General features: G+C 38.3%; 1 protein-coding gene across 3 annotated transcripts in view; it reads left to right on the top strand.

The window, feature by feature from the left end:
- CYBRD1 (cytochrome b reductase 1) overlaps nt 1-13,073 on the top strand; it is a 42,268-nt gene extending 29,195 nt beyond the window's left edge. For 2 of the 3 annotated variants that reach the window (XM_022570031.2, XM_089916684.1), the window contains exons 3-4: nt 8,465-8,619; nt 9,325-13,073. In XM_022570031.2, coding sequence (XP_022425739.1) covers nt 8,465-8,619; nt 9,325-9,625 — 456 coding nt within the window. In that variant the 3' untranslated portion in view covers nt 9,626-13,073. The remainder of the gene's footprint in view (nt 1-8,464; nt 8,620-9,324) is intronic. The other variant, XM_022570032.2, reaches the window with a different exon arrangement.
- The last annotated feature ends 5,450 nt before the right edge of the window (nt 13,074-18,523 follow it).

Below are 18,523 nucleotides of genomic sequence, written 5' to 3'. Positions count from 1 at the left end.
GGGGCTTGAACCCATGTCCCCTGCATTGGCAGGCGGATTCTTAACCACTGTGCCACCAGGGAAGCCCTTCATTTTTACTTTTGTATTCCACTGTATAAATACGCCATACATTTACTTATCTATTCTCCTGCTATTAGACATTTGGGCAATTTTCAATTGTTTTCTGTTACAAACAATGCTGCACTGAACATTCATATACACACCTCTTGGTCCTCATATGCAAAGGTTTCTCTGGCGGTATACTTAGGACTGCAGTTATATACTCAGTCTAAAAGAGTAACATCAACTTGTTTGCCAAAGTGGATGACCCAAGTATGTTCCTGCCAGCAGCAAATAAGAGTTCCCATATGGCACATCCTTGCCAACATGCATCCTCTTCAAACTTAAAATATTGCCAAACTAGTGGGTATAAAAGGGCGTCTTCTTGTGGTTTTATTGTTTATTTCACTGATTGCTTATGGTTCACCTCTAAAAAAATACCTGTTCATGTCTTTTGTCCATTTCAAAAATGAGTTTGTTTTCCTTTTTCTTAAAGATTTATAGGTGTTCTGTGTCAAATTCTTTTTCATTTATATGTATTGCATATATCTTCAAGCTGTTGAAACTTGTATTTTCTCTTTTGTTAGTACTTTTTGACAAATAGGAATTCTCAATTTTTTTTTTTTTTTTTTTTTTTTTTTTTGCGCGGGCCTCTCACTGTTGTGGCCTCTCCCGTTGCGGAGCACAGGCTCCGGACGCACAGGCTCAGCGGCCATGGCTCACAGGCCCAGCCGCTCCGCGGCATGCGGGATCCACCCGGACCGGGGCACGAACCCGTGTCCCCTGCATCGGCAGGCGGACTCTCAACCACTGCGCCACCAGGGAAGCCCAGGAATTCTCAATTTTAATGAAATGAATTAATCATCTTTTCCTTTAAGGTTATTATTTTTTGTTTTGATGCCTTGTGTATGAAATCCTTCCCTACCCTGAGGTCAAAACAAACGAGATTCTCAGGTTCTACTCCAGACCTCCTGGATCAGAAAGTCTGGGTTGGTTGGGGGCGGGGGCGAGCCCAGTAGTGTGTGCTTTCATAGGCCCGACAGGTGATTCAGAGGCGCACTGATATTTGAGAGCAATTGGTCTAAGAGAAAAGCCTACAAATAGCCAAGAGGTTACATTACAGTAATATTATTGGAAACTTTAATTTCTCTTATGTTTTCTAAGAATATTAAAGTTTTGTCTTTAAGTACTTAATTCATTTAGAAGTAACTTAGTTCATGAAGTGATATTGTTATCTAGCTTCATTTTTTTCCATAATGATAAACTCTTTCCCTGGCATCATTTATTGACTCGTCCCTGTCTTTGCCACTTATCTGCACTGCCAGTTTTGTCGTATGTCTTTTCCTCTGCGTCTTAGCCAGTGGAATTGAAGAGTATAGAAGTATTGAAGTATATAGAAGTATTTACAAGGTATAGAATAGAGGTAGAGATAAAAATCTTTGAATTGTTCTTATTTTAAAGAGAATACTTCTAATATTTCACTATTCAGTGCAGATGTTTCACATTTCCTCTAATTCCAGTTTGTGAAACCATTTTGTTTTTCTTTCGAAATCATGAATGGATGTAGAATTTTTTGTGTATGTTGAGATGAATATGGTTTTTCCTCTTTAATTTGTTAATGTAATCAATCACATCATTAGATTTTCTAATATTAAACTTGGGTGAATTGAAAACATTTTTAATTGTTTCAAGATTCTCTTTTGCCCTCTGAAATATTCAGATTCTTATCTCCGGTTGTTTTATTTGTGTGCTAACTAGGCTTCTCAGAAATGTCATGTCACAACTTTCTGACTTTTGTTTAGCAGGAGAAAATGTGGTCCCTGGCTTCTTCCTTGCTCAGATCCAGAGAGCTGGTAGTATTTAAGAACACAGGACTTGGACTCAGGAAGACCTCAGTTTGAATCAGTTTCATTCATTTGTAATTTGTGACCTTGGACATGTTATTGAACTTTTTTGGACTTAGTTTGCTCACCTAGAAATTAAGATTTTCATACGTCCTTCACAACATCATAAGAACCAAAGACAAATAATGCATGGAAAGGCTCAGCCTAGGGCTTAGCATACTGGAATGACACAAGTAAGCTGTTGTTTTTAGAAGTGTAAGTCTTGTGGTAGGCTCCTTTATGACCTGAAGATGGCATTTTTCATTTCAACTATAGATCATAGACACCTTCATGGTTGAGAATATGCATTTTATGTCATTGAAATTTTATTCCTAAATCCATCCATTTATTCAACAGAGTTAAATACCTGCTATGCGTCAGATACCTGTCTAAGTTATGGGGCATACACTGTTCCACAAGACACGCATGGGCCCAAAGAGACTTGCTCTCTGCCCTCATGAAGCTTACAGGGGAAGATAGGTCATTGAGTATTTGGTAGATTGGATGGGTGTGGAGTGTTCTAGGAGAGCTCTCATATGGTATAGAGAATAAAGGAAGTCAGATCAAGAACTGGAGTCATGAGGTCTGTGGTCAAAGCGGAAAGAGTATTCTATGAATGGATTAGTATATGGGTAAAAATTTGCTTTATTTGAGAAACCAGAAGGAGTTTGAGCTGCCTGGAATGGGGTATGGAAGATGAATTGGAGGCTGGACAGGGGTAAATTTAGGGAGGCTAGGTTGAAGATGTTTACAAAGGTTCTGATGAGAAATGATGGTGGCCTGGAGGAGTAGCAATAGCAGTTAGCAAAGTGTATAGTTCCTAAAGATATTTAGGAGGTAGAATTAATGAGATTTGGAAAGTCAGTGATACAGGGGATGAGAGAGAGTCACTTTCAGGCTTGAAAAAGTGGGGGTGGGATGAGAAAGGGAACATTAGTGGGGGAGGAGAGGGCTTTAGGAGTGCCAGATGCTACTGAGAAGTCAAGGAAAATAAGGTCTAAAAACTATCCATTGGATTTAGTGATCTGGAAGTCACTGATGACCCTGGAGAGCAGTTTCCTTGGTGGGCAGAAGCCAGATTTCAGTAAATTGAACAGGAAATAGAAGGTGATGTTGACCGAAAGAAAATGCACAACATAAGAGCTGTGAGTTTAAGTTTTATTCAGGGTCTTACTGAGGACTATAGTGTGGGAGACAATCACTCCGCAGCTCTGAGTAAACTGCTCCAAAGAGGTAGGAGAGAAGCCAGTAAGTATATATGTGATTTGGGGCTTGGGAATACATGCAGTCAAGTAACATCTTGGTAAAAGATTACTGCTAGTCCCAAAGGACAGATATCTCAAGTTTATGACTTTAGTGTTTTTCTAATGTATGGGAAGATGCAAGAGTCTGAGCTTATTGGAATTCTTCTTGAGATGTACATCTAACTATCTAAGGGGCCTATTTGTCCAAAGAACAGAGCATCCTGTTTATGTCTTCCTTTCCTCTGTCTGTTGGTCAGTGACTGCAGCAGGTTAATCCTTATAGAATTGGGTATTGAGCAAAATTCTCTTTTTTCCTCCTTTGTTTACAGTGAGAAAATAGAGACAACTCAATAAAGAGGTTTGGGTAAGAAGGGGAAGCGAAAGAGAGGTTGGTAACTGGTCAGAGACAAGAGTCAAGTCAGGTGCTTGGGTGCTTTCTTTTTTACTTCATTTTGTTGGGAGAAGCTTGGGCATGTTAAAATGCTCACTGGATAGCACCATAGAGAAGGAAAGGTAGTGAATACTGGAGAGATGCAATAATTTATAGCTATGTCTTCAAGAAGTAGGTTGTGGAGACTGCTGGAAAATTGGAGGACACCAACTCCACTGCAACTGAAGAAGGAAAGGAATTGTTCGCTTGGGATGGTTTTTTGGTTTGTTTCGTTTGGTGGCAGAAAAATAAGGCTCTTCTCTGAAGTTGCCTCTGTTTTCCCATGAGGTGGTAGTAGGATCATCTGCCAATAGTGGGGAGGCACACAAGAGAGCCAGAGGTTTGTGTCTGGGAGAAACATGGAGGACCAGTTGATAAATCATACAGTAGAAGGATTGTTGAGCAGCACTGAAGTGCTTATAGCCATGAGCATCATAACCATGAATTTATAGCGATGCTAGTCCCCTTGACTGCATGATTTACTCCAGTGGGACCTAGCATACCAGGGGTAGTCCTGAAGATGTCTGAGCCAGGTTGAGGTATTGCCAGGTGGACTTGATAAAAGACAGTGCAGCAAGAAAATGTAGGATATTGACAGGAGACTTTAATTTGAATGTCTGTCATTTCTTTTTACAAAAAACTATGGACATATTCTAGTTGGTTCTGATTAGGTGTTTTTACCCCTAGAAAACGTGCCGTTATGTTTGAAAAACACAACTTGCAAATAACCTAAGACAGAACTTCTCAAAGGACAGAGCTTCTCAAAAGACAGAGCTTCCCTAGGACGGCAGCATTAGCATTACCAGGGGAGTTAGAAATAGATTCTTAGGCTCCACTCCAGACCTACTGAGTCAGAAACTCTAGGGATGTCCCAGAAATATGTGCTTTAAATGAAGGGATGAGTGAATATAGTTATCCTTCAGTATCCGCGAGGGATTGGTTCCAGGACCCCCATGGATACCAGAATCTGTGGATGCTCAAGTCCCTTATATAAAATGGTGTAGGGACTTCCCTGGTGGCACAGTGGTTGAGAATCCGCCTGCCAGTGCAGGGGACACGGGTTCAAGCCCTGGTCCAGGAAGATCCCACATGCTGTGGAGCAACTAAGCCCATGCACCACAACTGCTGAGCCTGCACTCTAGAGACCGTGTGCCACAACTGCTGAAGCCCACACACCTAGAGCCTGTGCTCTGTAGCAAGAGAAGCCACCACAATGAGACGCCTGCATACTGCAACAAAGAGTAGCCCCCGCTCGCCACAACTAGAGAAAGCCCGTGCGCAGCAACAAAGACCCAATGCAGCCAAAAATAAATAAATAAATTTATAAAAAAAAAAAAATGGTGTAGTATTTGCATATAACCCATGCATATCCTCCTGTATACTTTAAATCATCTCTAGGTTACTTGTAATACCTAATACAATGTAAATGCTATGTAAAAAATGGCCTGGCAAATTCAAATTTTGCTTTTTGGAACTTTCTGGAAATTGAAAAAAATATTTTCCATCAGGGCTTCCCTGGTGGCGCAGTGGTTGAGAGTCTGCCTGCCGATGCGGGGGACACGGGTTCGTGCCCCGGTGTGGGAGGATCCCACGTGCCGCGGAGCGGCTGGGCCATTGAGCCATGGCCGCTGGGCCTGCCGTCTGGAGCCTGTGCTCCGCGATGGGAGAGGCCGCGGCAGTGAGAGGCCCGCGTACCAAAAAAAAAAAAAAAAAAATTTTCCATCAGCAGTTAGTTGAATCTCTGCTGGCTATATATACAATAGCAGAAAAATGAAGAGGAGCTGGGAGGAGCCTCCATATAATAATCTGTAAATCACTTGATTCACATTAAATCCACCTGTATCCTTAAAAAAAAGCAAATCATACCTAATACAAAAGCTAGCTAAGCAGATGTTTCCTCGTCTCATTAATGACTTTTGCAAATAAAAGCTTTTATTATGTCTAAAAGTTTACACATATCTTTTTTTTAAAAACTCATCTGTTTCATAAAGTGAGATAAAACTGGCATAGTAAAATACATTTGTATCTTTAAAGGACAATAATAATTAACTGAGAAAAGCCCAGATATCTAACACAGGAACTTTAAAAGTAAACTTTCATTGTATATTTCTAATTATAAAAGTAATATACATTTATTTAAAATTTTATAAAATCAGAAAAATGGAAAGAAAAATCCTCAAATCACTGATAATGCCATAATCTAGAGATATCATTATATTTTGGTTTATTTCCTTTAGGCCCTTATTATGCCCGTGAATATATAGTTAAGAAAAAATGTTAAGCATAATTAGAATCATACTACATCTTCACTTTCATATCTAAATAATAACTTTTTAAATGAGATTTTACTTTTCTTTACCTCTCCTAAGAACTCCATAGTGGTGAAGAGCAGTTTTCTGTAGGTGATGGTTCCTAAACTCTGGAGCACTTCGTTTGCACTTAATAAGTGTTTGTAGACTGAAGGTAGCAGTCTACTGCCTTCACTTTTAGGGATTTTCCAGAATGCACTTAACCCATATCTCTGAAATAACTTGAGCGAATCAAAAGCAGTGGTCTTCAGACTGCAACATGTAGCAAGAATCACCCTGGCATTCCATCAAAATGCAGATTCCTAAACCCTACTTCCAGAAATTCTGATTTAGCAGATTTGGATGTGGCACAGGGATCTCTTTAAATAAACACCTTACGAGTTTCTGTTACAAGTCTTCTATGAACAACATTTCAAGAAACACTGACTTAAAGGGACTTAAGGATTTTGTAATATTCAGTCCACTAGGATTTAAGTTGCCCTATTACTTGTAAGATAGTAAGGCTAAGATGGTTAAAAGGAAATAAAGAATGATTAATATAAATTTTAACTTTTTATAAGCTATTATACATTTGCATAATTTGGAACACTTTTAATCAAAGTTAAGTGTTCTGTAATTTTTTCCTGTCCTTTTAAAAGTAATTTTCTGTTGTTGAAAAAAAAGTGTTTTCATGGGGAAAGTAAGATTTAGGAGAGTTAAATCGTCCTGGGGTCCTGTACGCAAATTTCTGGTGTCCCATCTACTTAGATCATTAAGCTTTATGGGATTACAAGAGACACACATGATAAATCCTGAAAGAAATAAGAGAAAACAGTAAGAATCATTCAAAACAATAAGAATCTTAGGAATAGAAAGGCAGGATAACAGGAATATGGAAAAATATATATATTTACATGGATAAGTCATAGAAAAGATATGGTGACTTACTCGTAGAAATGTATTTGTGCTAAATTCTTGACAGTCACTCACCTGAGTCCCATTTTTGTATAGAAAGCACAACCTGTACATCAGGATGCTTACCCTTTGATACTAAAAGAATCACTAAAGATCACTGAAGGAGAATTAGGAACACTGAACCACCAAGGGGGACTCTGAACCATTTCTAATATACTCAGGCATCTGTGGTATTAATGGACAATAAAATATGCAAACCAGCCTATTGCATGCATTTTCAGTTACTTTCCATTCATTACTGTTGCCTTTAATCTGATTCTAAATGTGTTTTAGGGCATCACACCCCTTCTGCCTTCATTCCTCTCTGTCCCCCGTTAGTCCTTTGATATCAATCAGGAAAAATGAACAGTGACGCTAGTGTTTCTCCTCATTCTCATAGTTGTTTTGTTAGAGTGGTAGATACCAAAGAGATACCTGAAAAAGAAGTCCCTTTAAACTCAGTAACTCAATGGTCACTGAGTCATCTTTATTTTCTGGAGGAGAAGAGATTACTTAATGGGCAGGGGTCTGGGGCAACAAAACAAAACTGTGAAAGCATTAACAGACTTTAGTTTACATAATAATCTTGTCTTCTCTGCAGAGAAGTATCCCACTAGGGATTTAATTATCAAGGAAATGGAGAGAATTTTCTGCAGAACTCATTTCTTCCTCATAAAACAAAATTGCCAGGTTTTTTCCACATAGTTTTTTAGGTTGAACTGAATAAATGTGTTCTATTGTATTTGGATTTAGTGACTTAAAAATCTTTTACTTCCCTTCCTACTTGGCAACCTTAAGGAAATTGATAAAAAGCAAATAAGTATCAGAATGTTCACTGTAGCCTTGTTAATGATAGCAAAAAACTAGAAACAGAAATGTCCATTAATGGGGAACTGAATAATTTGTTACAGTCTTAGAATGTCAGCCATTAAAAAGAATAAACTAGATACATGCATCGATATGAAAAGATCTCCAAGATACACTATTCAGGGAAAAAAGCAATATGCAGAACAAATATGTATAGTAAAATCCCACTTGTACTTTAAAAAACTGTCCCCCTCTCTCTCTTTTTTAAAAAATTTTATTGAAATATAGTTGATTTACAATGTGTTAGTTTCAGGTGTACAGCAAGGTGATTCAGTTTTATATATATATATATGTATGTATATATACACACACACTATATATATATATACACATACATACACATATATATATTCTTTTTTAGATTCTTTTCCATTACAGGTTATTACAAGGTATTGAGTATAGTTCCCTGTGCTATACAGTAGGTCCTTGTTGTTTATCTGTGCTGTTTATACAGTAGTGTGTATATTTTAATCCCAAGCTCCTATTTCATCCCTTTGGTAACCATAAGTTTGTTTTCTATGTCTGACTTACTCTCTCTTTAAACACACATGTGTGCACACACACACGCTTGTTTAGTCATAGAAATTTTCTGGAAGGATACTCGAGAGAGTGAGTGGAACTGGAATGGGGAAACTTCATTTTATGCCCTTGGTTCTATATGAAGTGTTTTCTCGTTTTGTACATATTGCTTCTATAATAATTTTAAAATCAGTTAAAACTTGCAATTAATTGATAACTTTTGTACTTTTTGATGTTTAGCTTCTCCTAGGTTTTTTTGTCTTTCTGCTTCCTTGGGCTCCACTTTCTCTCCGAGCACTTCTCATGCCCATACATGTTTATTCTGGACTTCTCGTCTTTGGAACAGTGATTGCAGCAGTACTTATGGGAGTGACAGAGAAACTGATTTTTGCCCTGTAAGTTGCATAGTTTTCCTAATTGCAATTCTTAAGCTACAAAATGTTAAATACTTGTTCATTGGACAAATATAAATGTAACAAAAAATTTTAAATGTTGAAAATAAAAAATTTAAATATTTTTAAAAATGTATTATATTATACATGTGATATAACATTAATAATGCTTGGAAGAAAAGCCAAACAGTCCAACAAATTGTACTACTCTTACAAAACAACTATTGAAGTTATGCATGCCCTTTCAGTCGTTTTGATGTGTATGTTTTTATTTTAACTGTAATTATGATATACCTACATTTTTGTATCATTTTTTAAATTTTAAGTGATACAGGTGTTTTAGATGCTATATTATTTTCATACTTATGATTTTTAACAATTTCATACTAATCCATTGAGTGAATTATAGCATATCTTAAATTTCTTCTTAATGTCAAGCTTTAAGGGAATTTACATTGAAGCTGTACCAGTGTGCATTTTGAGCAGATAAATTCAAGACTGTTTGGCATGTTGCTGTATCACCCTAATTTTTTAAAATTTAATTATATTTTTTTATACAGCAGTTTCTTATTAGTTACCTATTTTATACATATTAGTGTATATATGTCAATCCCAATCTCCCAATTCATCCTCCCCCTCCCCCCCCAGCTTTCCCCCCTTGGTGTATCACCCTATTTGTAATTGGACACACTCTCTCCTTTTTTGCAGGAAAAATCCTGCATACAGTACATTCCCACCAGAAGGTGTTTTCACAAATACCCTCGGCCTTCTGATTCTGGTGTTTGGGGCGCTCATTTTTTGGATAGTCACCAGACCACAATGGAAACGTCCTAAAGAACCAAATTCTGTCCTTCTTCAGCCAAACGGAGGCGCTCCAGAGGGAATGGAAGGTTCCATGGCAATGAACTTTGGCAATATGGACAAATCAGATTCAGAGTTAAACAGTGAAGCAGCAGCAAGGAAAAGAAACATCACCCTTGATGAGGCTGGACAGAGATCCACCATGTAAAATGGGCTAGAGATGTAGCCATATAACTTCCATTAGTTCTACAGTTTAGCTTCTCTTATTTAGCCATAAGATGATTGAGCTCCACAGACTCAATATTTATTCTAATCATAAAGTAGGATTTCTTGAAAGCATTTGTATTGATTGAGGCCTATGAACTTAACCTGAATTGGAAGGGAGATGATCAATGTAAATAACAGCAGGTGTAAACTGTGGTTATATTACCTTGTTCTTGTTGAGGACCAAAGCATTTAGCACAGTGCCTTGCATAGAACAGATGATCAAAATGTATCTATCGGTTGGTAAATCTGATAAACTGGCAGCTTCCCTGGCCTCTTGTCATGCAGTCATTTTCTGTTAATTCTGGGAGTCCAGTTGTAAAGTTTTGGAATCAGATCATGCATATGTGGGACAGGGTTAATGCTACACAGATGTCATGACTAGAGCACAGAAAAAAATTTAGGAAAGTAACTGGTTCCCTTTTCCCTGTGCCTACCCTTTGCTTCCTCCCCAGCTGGTTTATCCTTAGATTGGCCCTGGAGACCAGGGTTTATATTAGGGCATTTTGGAGCTGTGATAGGGCTGTAGGTATCTGAAGATCTTGCCTGGTTGGACCTGGAAGTTTTTCCAAAACTGACTTAATCCCAAGGCTTCCTTGGGTTTGGTATACTTTATGATCCAGATTCTAAACTTAATTAGGATGAGAATATGCCTGAATGCTTAAGCAGTATAAACTATTCCACAAACCTTAAAGAGCACTCTTCCCCAAGTTTCTGGTTTTTTTAAACATGGAACTTAGTAAGTGTCAGACACTATTCTAAGCACTTTATAAATCTTAGCTAATTCAATCCCCAGACAAAACTTTTGCGGTAGGCACCATTAAAAGCTCCATTTTACAGATGAGAGATCTGAGGCTTGGAGAGGTTAGTAACTTGCCCAAGGTCACATATCTCATAAGTGGTGAAACTGAGATTCAAAACCTGGCAGTTTGGCACCTCAGGTCAGTCCATGATCCTAACCACCTCACTATGCTGTTTTTTCTGTTACATGCTAATTTATACCTGTTTTGACCCACCCGTGGATAAACCTCATTTGGTGGAATGCAGTAGAAGTTAAAATTTACCTTCTGGCTCTGTTTCCAAGGCAGATTTCCCAAATAACCAAGGAGAAAGGCCTACCCTTACCTGGAAATTCATCATGGGCACCCTGCCACGGCCAACAAGCCATGGCTTACCTTGATGCCCCTTTGATCTTAAAACTGTCTTGGTAGCAAAGAAAGGTTTAGGCAAGAATATCGCTGCTGAACAGATTTGGGTTTGGAGATAGGAGAGATGGACTTCATGGTCTGCCCTTCCCCAGGGGCAAAAGCTAGGGTCCCTCCTGATTTGGGTGGAATTTTAGGGGACATCTTGTGCTTTGGTTCTCAGTAGCGAATTAAGACTCAGAGATGACAGTTTTCATGCATGAGACCTCTGTCTAGGCTCTGGGCTGACTTAAATTAAAACCTAGAGTGGCGCCTATGCTGAAATGTTGCTTTTTGTTTGGGATTGATTTTTGGTTTCCCTGCAATTTTAAACCATACAGTTTACACCAAATAAACTTAACATTTTTGGTGCTTAGTGAATTTCCTTTTAGGGTAACTGGTAATTACTTCCATAGACTGAGTACAAGCTATATTCCGTCACATCCCTGAAGCTTCACAATATCCATTCAAGAGTCCCTCACCAAAACACTGTTCTCTTAATTCTATTTCCAAAATTGGCAATAGTGTCATAAGAATCCCTAGTGCCCAGCCCAATGCCTGGCACGTAGTAGACACATAAATTCAGTATAAGTAGAGCATGCTACAGTTAGGGTGCTAAGTGGAAGGAATAATTGCATTGTCACACACAAACATATTTTGGTGAATGGATATTTCATTACATAGAGGTGCACAAAATTCCAGGGCTTTTTAGGGGGAAGGGAATAGTGACAGCCCCAAGGATTGAAGCTGCCATTCCATTTCATATAGGCCAAGAAAGAGGTTATTAGTTAAAAGTTAATTATGGATTTGGCACTAGACTATTCTGCTCCATTGAGAAGTATCTGAACACCCCTCATCTCAGCCCTTTATTTTATCCCTCCTGTGGGCTAATGTGAGGGTAATCTTACAGATATTACAGGAACTTCTTCTCTTTCTTCCTCAACCTTTATGAAAACAATGCATAGTCAAATATATCTAGAAAACCTTTCTGTTTGAGACTCTTCTTTTAATGGGCTTTTTATTCTAATGATAATTGTACCTTTATCTTTCAAAAACTGGTATGTCCTGCCTAAAGCATCTCCTCCCAAAATTTCTCTTTAAAAAGCCCACAGAAAGAACAGGGGAGAAAAAAGCCTTAGGTATCAGTTCTAAAACAGTGATTGAAATCTTCCCAAATAATTATAGCTTATATCACCTGCAGAGATAGTCTGGCTTGGCTTACCCCATAATCTAATTTCAGAAAAATACGCTTTAACATTCATCTAAATCAACACTAAAGCCTTTTGTCTTAAAGGGTTTATTGAGAAACTCAGATGAATATACTTTTTGAATTAATGTTATCAAAAGTGTACAGCTTCCTGTGCGCCTTGTGTCAAACTGAATCCACCCTCCAAAGCACCTTCTTCCCTTTCCTCTCGTGGTTTCATTTAAGCTGTGTGGGTTGGAAACAGCATCTCAGAGCTTACGATCAAATGACAAAGAAGGTAATTGTACTTTTTAAGGAATACTGACAAGTGGTTTCTGTTTTCTAAAGCAGGGGTCCCCAACCCCTGGGCCGAGGACCAGTACCAGTCCACAGCCTGTTAGGAACCGGGCTGCACGGCAGGAGGTGAGCGGCAGGCGAGTGAGCGAGCGAAGCATAACCTGCCGCTCCCCATCGCTCCCTATCGCTCGCATTACTGCCTGAATCATCACCCCCCGACTTCCATGTAAAAATTGTCTTCCACAAAATCGGTCCCTGGTGCCAAAAAGGTTGGGGACTGCTTTTCTAAAGGACAAAACTTAAGAGGATGCCTTGTTTTTAATTAGGCTCTTTTCCCTGCTGAGTTGGAAATTCCAGTGCAATACTGGTTGACTACAACTGCCAAATCTGAAAGCCCAAAGTAAAGTTTTTTGCTAATTTTATTGCAACCTGATGGAATTTTAACTTTGTGTGTCCTTTTTTAGGTAACTCTGACAGAAAGCTGTAACTGCTATGTCTTAGAGCTACACATAGGAAAGTAGAAGAAAAACTATTCTTTATCCCCTACAAGGTACCTGAAAACTTTATGTGGAAAAGATTTCTATGTTTAAATTTGCCTTTTTATCTCAACACATTTATGGAAAAATATTAAATAGCCTGAATATTTTATAATTTTGTAGAAAAAAATGCATCTATTTTTTCTTGACTTTGTTTTTATATAGTAATAAAAGTTATTTTGGAAGCTATTTGTGTATGTTACAATTTGTCCAGACAAGAAGTTGAAGAAGTTGTAGTCATTGTTCTTCTTTTTTTTTTTTTTTGTCCACACCACATGGCATGTGGGATCTTAGTTCCCTGACCAGGGATTGAACCCATGTCCCCTGCATTGGAAGCACGGAGTCTTAACCACTGGACTGCCAGGGAAGTCCCTGTAGGCGTTGCTCTGAAAGTCTCTTTCCCAGGTTTTTTTGTTTGTTTTTCAATGGGGAAAATTTTTTTTAAAAGTTTGCTTATTGAAAATGCTGTCAGATTTCTCTATAAATTGTACTCTGAGTACCATACCTTTTACATTGCTAGAAGGATCAGAGGACTGTTTCAAAACTGTCATGGTGTCCTCCATATAGGATCTGAGCTGGAACTATACTCTGTAGTGTGGAAGGGAGCCAAGATGTAAGCAATCAAAGCAGATGCAGTTTAAGTTGGGAAAAAACCTATTAAAAGTGCTGGTTATTACAGAATTCTGTGTTCATAGTAATGTATCCTCGAGAAAATACATAATTCATAATGGATGAATTGTTGGATTTTTTTTTCCAAATAAAAAAGGATAATTAGCATCTAAGTAGTGCCAATACTCATCGAATCTTAATTTAACTGTTCATTTAGTCTTTTTAAAATAATTAATTAATTAATTAATTTATTTGGCTGCATTGGGTCTTAGTTGTGGCATGCGGGATCTTTCATTGCGGTGTGGGCGTCTCTCTAGTTGTGGCTTGCAGGCACTAGAGTGTGCGAGTTCAGTAGTTGCAGCACGCGGGCTTAGTTGCCCCATTGCAAGTGGGATCTTAGTTCCCAGACCAGGGATGGAACCTGCATCCCCTGCATTAGAAGGCGGATTCTTAACCACTGGACCACCAGGGATGTCCCTCATTTAGTCTTTTTTTCACCTACTTTCTGCCACCTGGGAAATGTTAATGGTATTTATGATGTGTAGGTATAATCACACCATAATAGTATATGTCCTGTTATGCAATAGAGCCATGATATTGTGTGAATTGAATTTGTATAAGTTACATCATATTTTGTCACTGATTTATATTATTAATTTCAGGGATACTCATTCATTTCAGATTGATCTTAATTGGCAAGTACTTTTGACACTTTTTAAATGTATGGCTCAAGCACATTGTCATGTAATTTTACATATATCAGCTCATTCAGTTCAATTTGCAGTTGTGCTAGACATGTAATAGTGCCCACCATGCCCCGATCCCTCCAGGCAGCTCCATTTTACTGACTACATATTACCTGCATTTCCTCAGTCACAGCTAATTGGATGAGGCGGGGACAGAACACATTGCCCACATGCAGCCTCTCCGTAGCTGGCCAACACACTATGGAGTGGCCTGGCATGAAATGAGAATGTCCTCTTTCATTTCATTCCAGATTGAGGAATAAGCATTTCAGAGGATTTTGGTTTTCTCTCTTCTAGGAACTTAAACTAGGAAATATTTCAAGAATAAGTCAGTGAGAATGGAAGCTAAATGAATGCCTAGAGACAGGAGCCATAAGGGATCAGGAAAAAGTCTATAAAGAGCCAGATGGATTTTGTGGACCACACAGTCTCTGTTGCAATTACTCAACTGTGTCATTGTAGCCAGTAGAGACCACAGACAATAGTAAATGAATATGACTGTGTTCCAATAAAGCTTTATTTACTTATTTACTTATTACTTATTTTGTATTTACTTACAAAAAAGATTTATTTATTTATGCAGGTCATATTGGACCCATAGGCCCAAAGTTTGCCAATCCCTGGTCTAGATCATGAGGTAGGGCCATGATATTTCGTGGCAGGCTGAAATGATGAGAAATCAAGAACAATGTGGTAAAGAGACAATGCCGATGGTAGAGAGGAAGAATTGATAGTAGATGACAGGAAACGCAAGTGGACAGTGGAGGAGTCTTAGGGAGGTGGCCAACTCAAATTAATGGTAGGTACTAGAGTGAAGATCCACAAACTCTTACTGAACTCACAACTTCTGTTTTCTTTTCTTGGAGTTGAGCCATTATGCTATTGAGGAAGGTTAGACTAGACCACCTGAAGGCTACCCAAAGAGAGACCTTGGAGGGTGAGAAGTCACCTTGGATGTTCAAGCTTCAGATGAGCTCAGATGCATGAGAGATTCCAGGTGAGATCAACAGAACTACCCAGGTGAGCTCCAGTCAACCCACAAAATCATGAGAAATAACAAATTGTCCTCATTTTAAGCCACTATGTTTTGGGGTGGTTTGTTACAGATCAATGGATGTGAAACACCATTCTTATTTTAAAAATCTAAATGGGTGTAAACTAAATTTAAATAGGAAGTGTTTTCCAGAGTACGTTCTGCAGGGCTTATTACATTCTCCTTAGGGGTTTTGTTTATTTTGTTTTGTTGAAAAAAGAAGTTTGGGAAACAGAGTTAAACAAACAAACATATTTCTCTAATGTAAGACTTTGCAGACTTTCCCTCAACATTTATTATGAACATTTTTTTGCTGGGGCAGGCAAGCCAAAATTTATTGTGTTTTTCTTGTTGTTGTTTTCTGCGGTACGCGGGCCTCTCACTATTGTGGCCTCTCCCGTTGCGGAGCACAGGCTCCGAACGCACAGACTCAGCGGCCATGGCTCACGAGCCCAGCCGCTCCACGGCATGTGGGATCCTCCCGGACCGGGGCACGAACTTGTGTCCCCTGCATGGGCAGGGGGACTCTCAACCACTGCGCCACCAGGGAAGCCCTGTTGTTGTTTTTAATTGAAGTATAGTTTATTTACAATGTTGTGTTAGTATCTGGTGTACAGCAAAGTGATTCAGTTATTCATATATATATCACGGTATGTTGAATATAGTTCCACGTGCTATAAAATAGGACCTTGTTGTTCAACATTTTCAAACATACAGAGAAGTTGAAGAATTACAGAGTGAACAACATTCACATACCTACCACCTAGAGTCTATAATTAACAATTGCTATATTAGCTTTATCATATTTCTATGTATCCATCCCTTTATTCATCAAATACTCGATCTTAAATTTTTATACATTTCAAAATGTTGCAAACATCAGTAAATTGGTGTGGGGGACATTCTTAGTTTGTTCACTATCATAAAGGGAAAGTATTCAATATTTTATCATTAAATATATCATGTATGACCTTCATCCAGTTGATGAAATTTAATTTGCTGAATTTTTTTGAAAGTCATGAGTGAAATTGTTAAATTGTGTCAAATGATTTTTCTGCATCAACTGAAATAATCATATTACTTTTCTCCTTAATTCTGTTAACATGGTGAAATACATTGATGAATTTATGAATATTGAACCAACTTTGCACTCTCGTCATCTGTATTACAACTAGATATATTATAAACCTACAATATAGTGTTAAAAGTTTTGCTTTATATAATCATAAGTATTTTAAAGAAATGAAGACATACTACACTCATGTTGCTCAGACCATATTTCAAGTTAAAAATCTTCTTACAAAAAAAAGAAAGAAGAAATGCAGAAGTAAAAAAAATAACCTTTTAAAACTTACCCACAGGGCTTCCCTGGTGGCGCAGTGGTTGAGAGTCCGCCTGCCGATGCAGGAGACACGGGTTCGTGCTCCGGTCCGGGAAGATCCCACATGCCGTGGAGCGGCTGGGCCCGTGAGCCATGGCCGCTGAGCCTGCGCGTCCGAAGCCTGTGCTCCGCAACGGGAGAGGCCATAACAGGGAGAGGCCCGTGTACCGCAAAACAAACAAACAAACAAACAAAAAACTTACCCACATATTTTCTTTTCCAGTGTTCTTCATTCCTTCCTGAAGTCTGTTTCCATCTGGCATCATTTATCCTCATCCTGAAGAACTTCCTTTGGCAATTCTTTTTTTTTTTTTTTTTCCTTTGGTAATTCTTTAGTGCAGGTCTGTTGATGATAAATTCCTCTTTGGTTTCATTTTTCTAAAAATAGTCTATATAATTTTCATTTTTGAAGGATATATTCACTAGACGTAGAATTCTGGGTTGACAGATTTTTCATTTTGGGACCCTAAAGATGTCATTCTACTGTGTTTTGGCCTCAGTAATTTATAATGTTAAGACAGTAGTCAGGGGAATTTCCTGGCGGTCCAGTGGCCAGGACTCGGCACTCTCACTGCTGGGGCCCGGGTTTGATCTCTGGTGGGGGAACTAAGATCCCACAAGCCAGGAGGCGTGGCCAAAAACAAACAAATGAAGACAATAATCAGTTGTATTATTGTTTCCTTGTAGGTAATGTGTCTTTTGTTCCTGGCCACTTAGAGTCTGTCATACAGAGTGAAGTAAGTCAGAAAGAGAAAAACAAATACTGTATGCTAACACATATATATGGAATCTAAAAAAAAAAAAAAAAGTGGTTCTGACGAAACTAGGAGCAGGACAGGAATAAAGACACAGATGTAGAGAATGGACTTGAGGACATGGAGGGGGCAAGGGTAAGCTGGGACGAAGTGAGAGAGTGGCATGGACATATATACACTACCAAACGTAAAATAGATAGCTAGTGGGAAGCAGCCACATAGCACAGAGAGATCAGTTCGGTGCTTCAAGATTTTCTTTTTATCTTTGCTTTTTAGTAGTTTAATTGTGATATACCTGGGTGTACTTTTTTTTTTTTTAAATTATGCTTTGCGTTTACTGAGCCCCTTGAATCTATAAATTTACGTCTTTTATCAAATTTGGGAAATTTTTAGCCATTGTGTCTTAAAATATTTTTCTGCCCCATTCTCTCTTCTCATTCTAGAACTCCAATTACAATGTGTTTGAGCTTTTGATATTGCTATCAGGTCACTGAGGCTCTGTTCATTTTTTAAAATTATGTACATTTTTAGTAAATAAGAGTTTAAGTCATTTTACATTTCTATATTTTATATCCCTTCTTCTACTAAAAAAAAGAACCCAAATTTTAATTTTGAAATAATTATAGACTCACAGGAAATTTCAAATGTAGTACAGAGGTATTTGACCCAGTTTGCCCCAATGATTATATCTTATGTAATTATAGTATAATATAAAATTGGCATTGGAACAATGTGAGTATATAGTTCTATGCCACTTTATCATGTGTAGATTCATGATATCACCACCACAATCAAGATCCGGAACTATTACAACACCACAAAGATCTCTCATGGTACTCTTTTATATTCTCATCCACTTCGTCTCCCCCCCACACCATTTATATTCTCTACCTTCCCTCCCCACCCATTTTTATTATGGTTGTTTTAAATATTTCCTCTACCTATTGAGAATCACATCAGACAGTATTATAATTTTTTTTAAATAAATTTATTTATTTATTTTATTTTTAGCTGCATTGGGTCTTCGTCGCTGTGCGCAGTCTTTCTCTAGTTGCGGTGAGCGGGGTCTACTCTTCATTGTGGCGCACAGGCTTCTCATTGCGGTGGCTTCTCTT

This window comes from Delphinapterus leucas, chromosome 8 (genome assembly GCF_059928025.1).
Source record: "Delphinapterus leucas isolate spDelLeu-1000000601 "Yukka" chromosome 8, BTC_Dleu_Yukka2, whole genome shotgun sequence".
Taxonomy (NCBI): Eukaryota; Metazoa; Chordata; class Mammalia; order Artiodactyla; family Monodontidae; genus Delphinapterus; species Delphinapterus leucas.
Note: the sequence above shows the minus strand (reverse complement) of the source record. Positions and strands in the feature narration are given on the sequence as shown.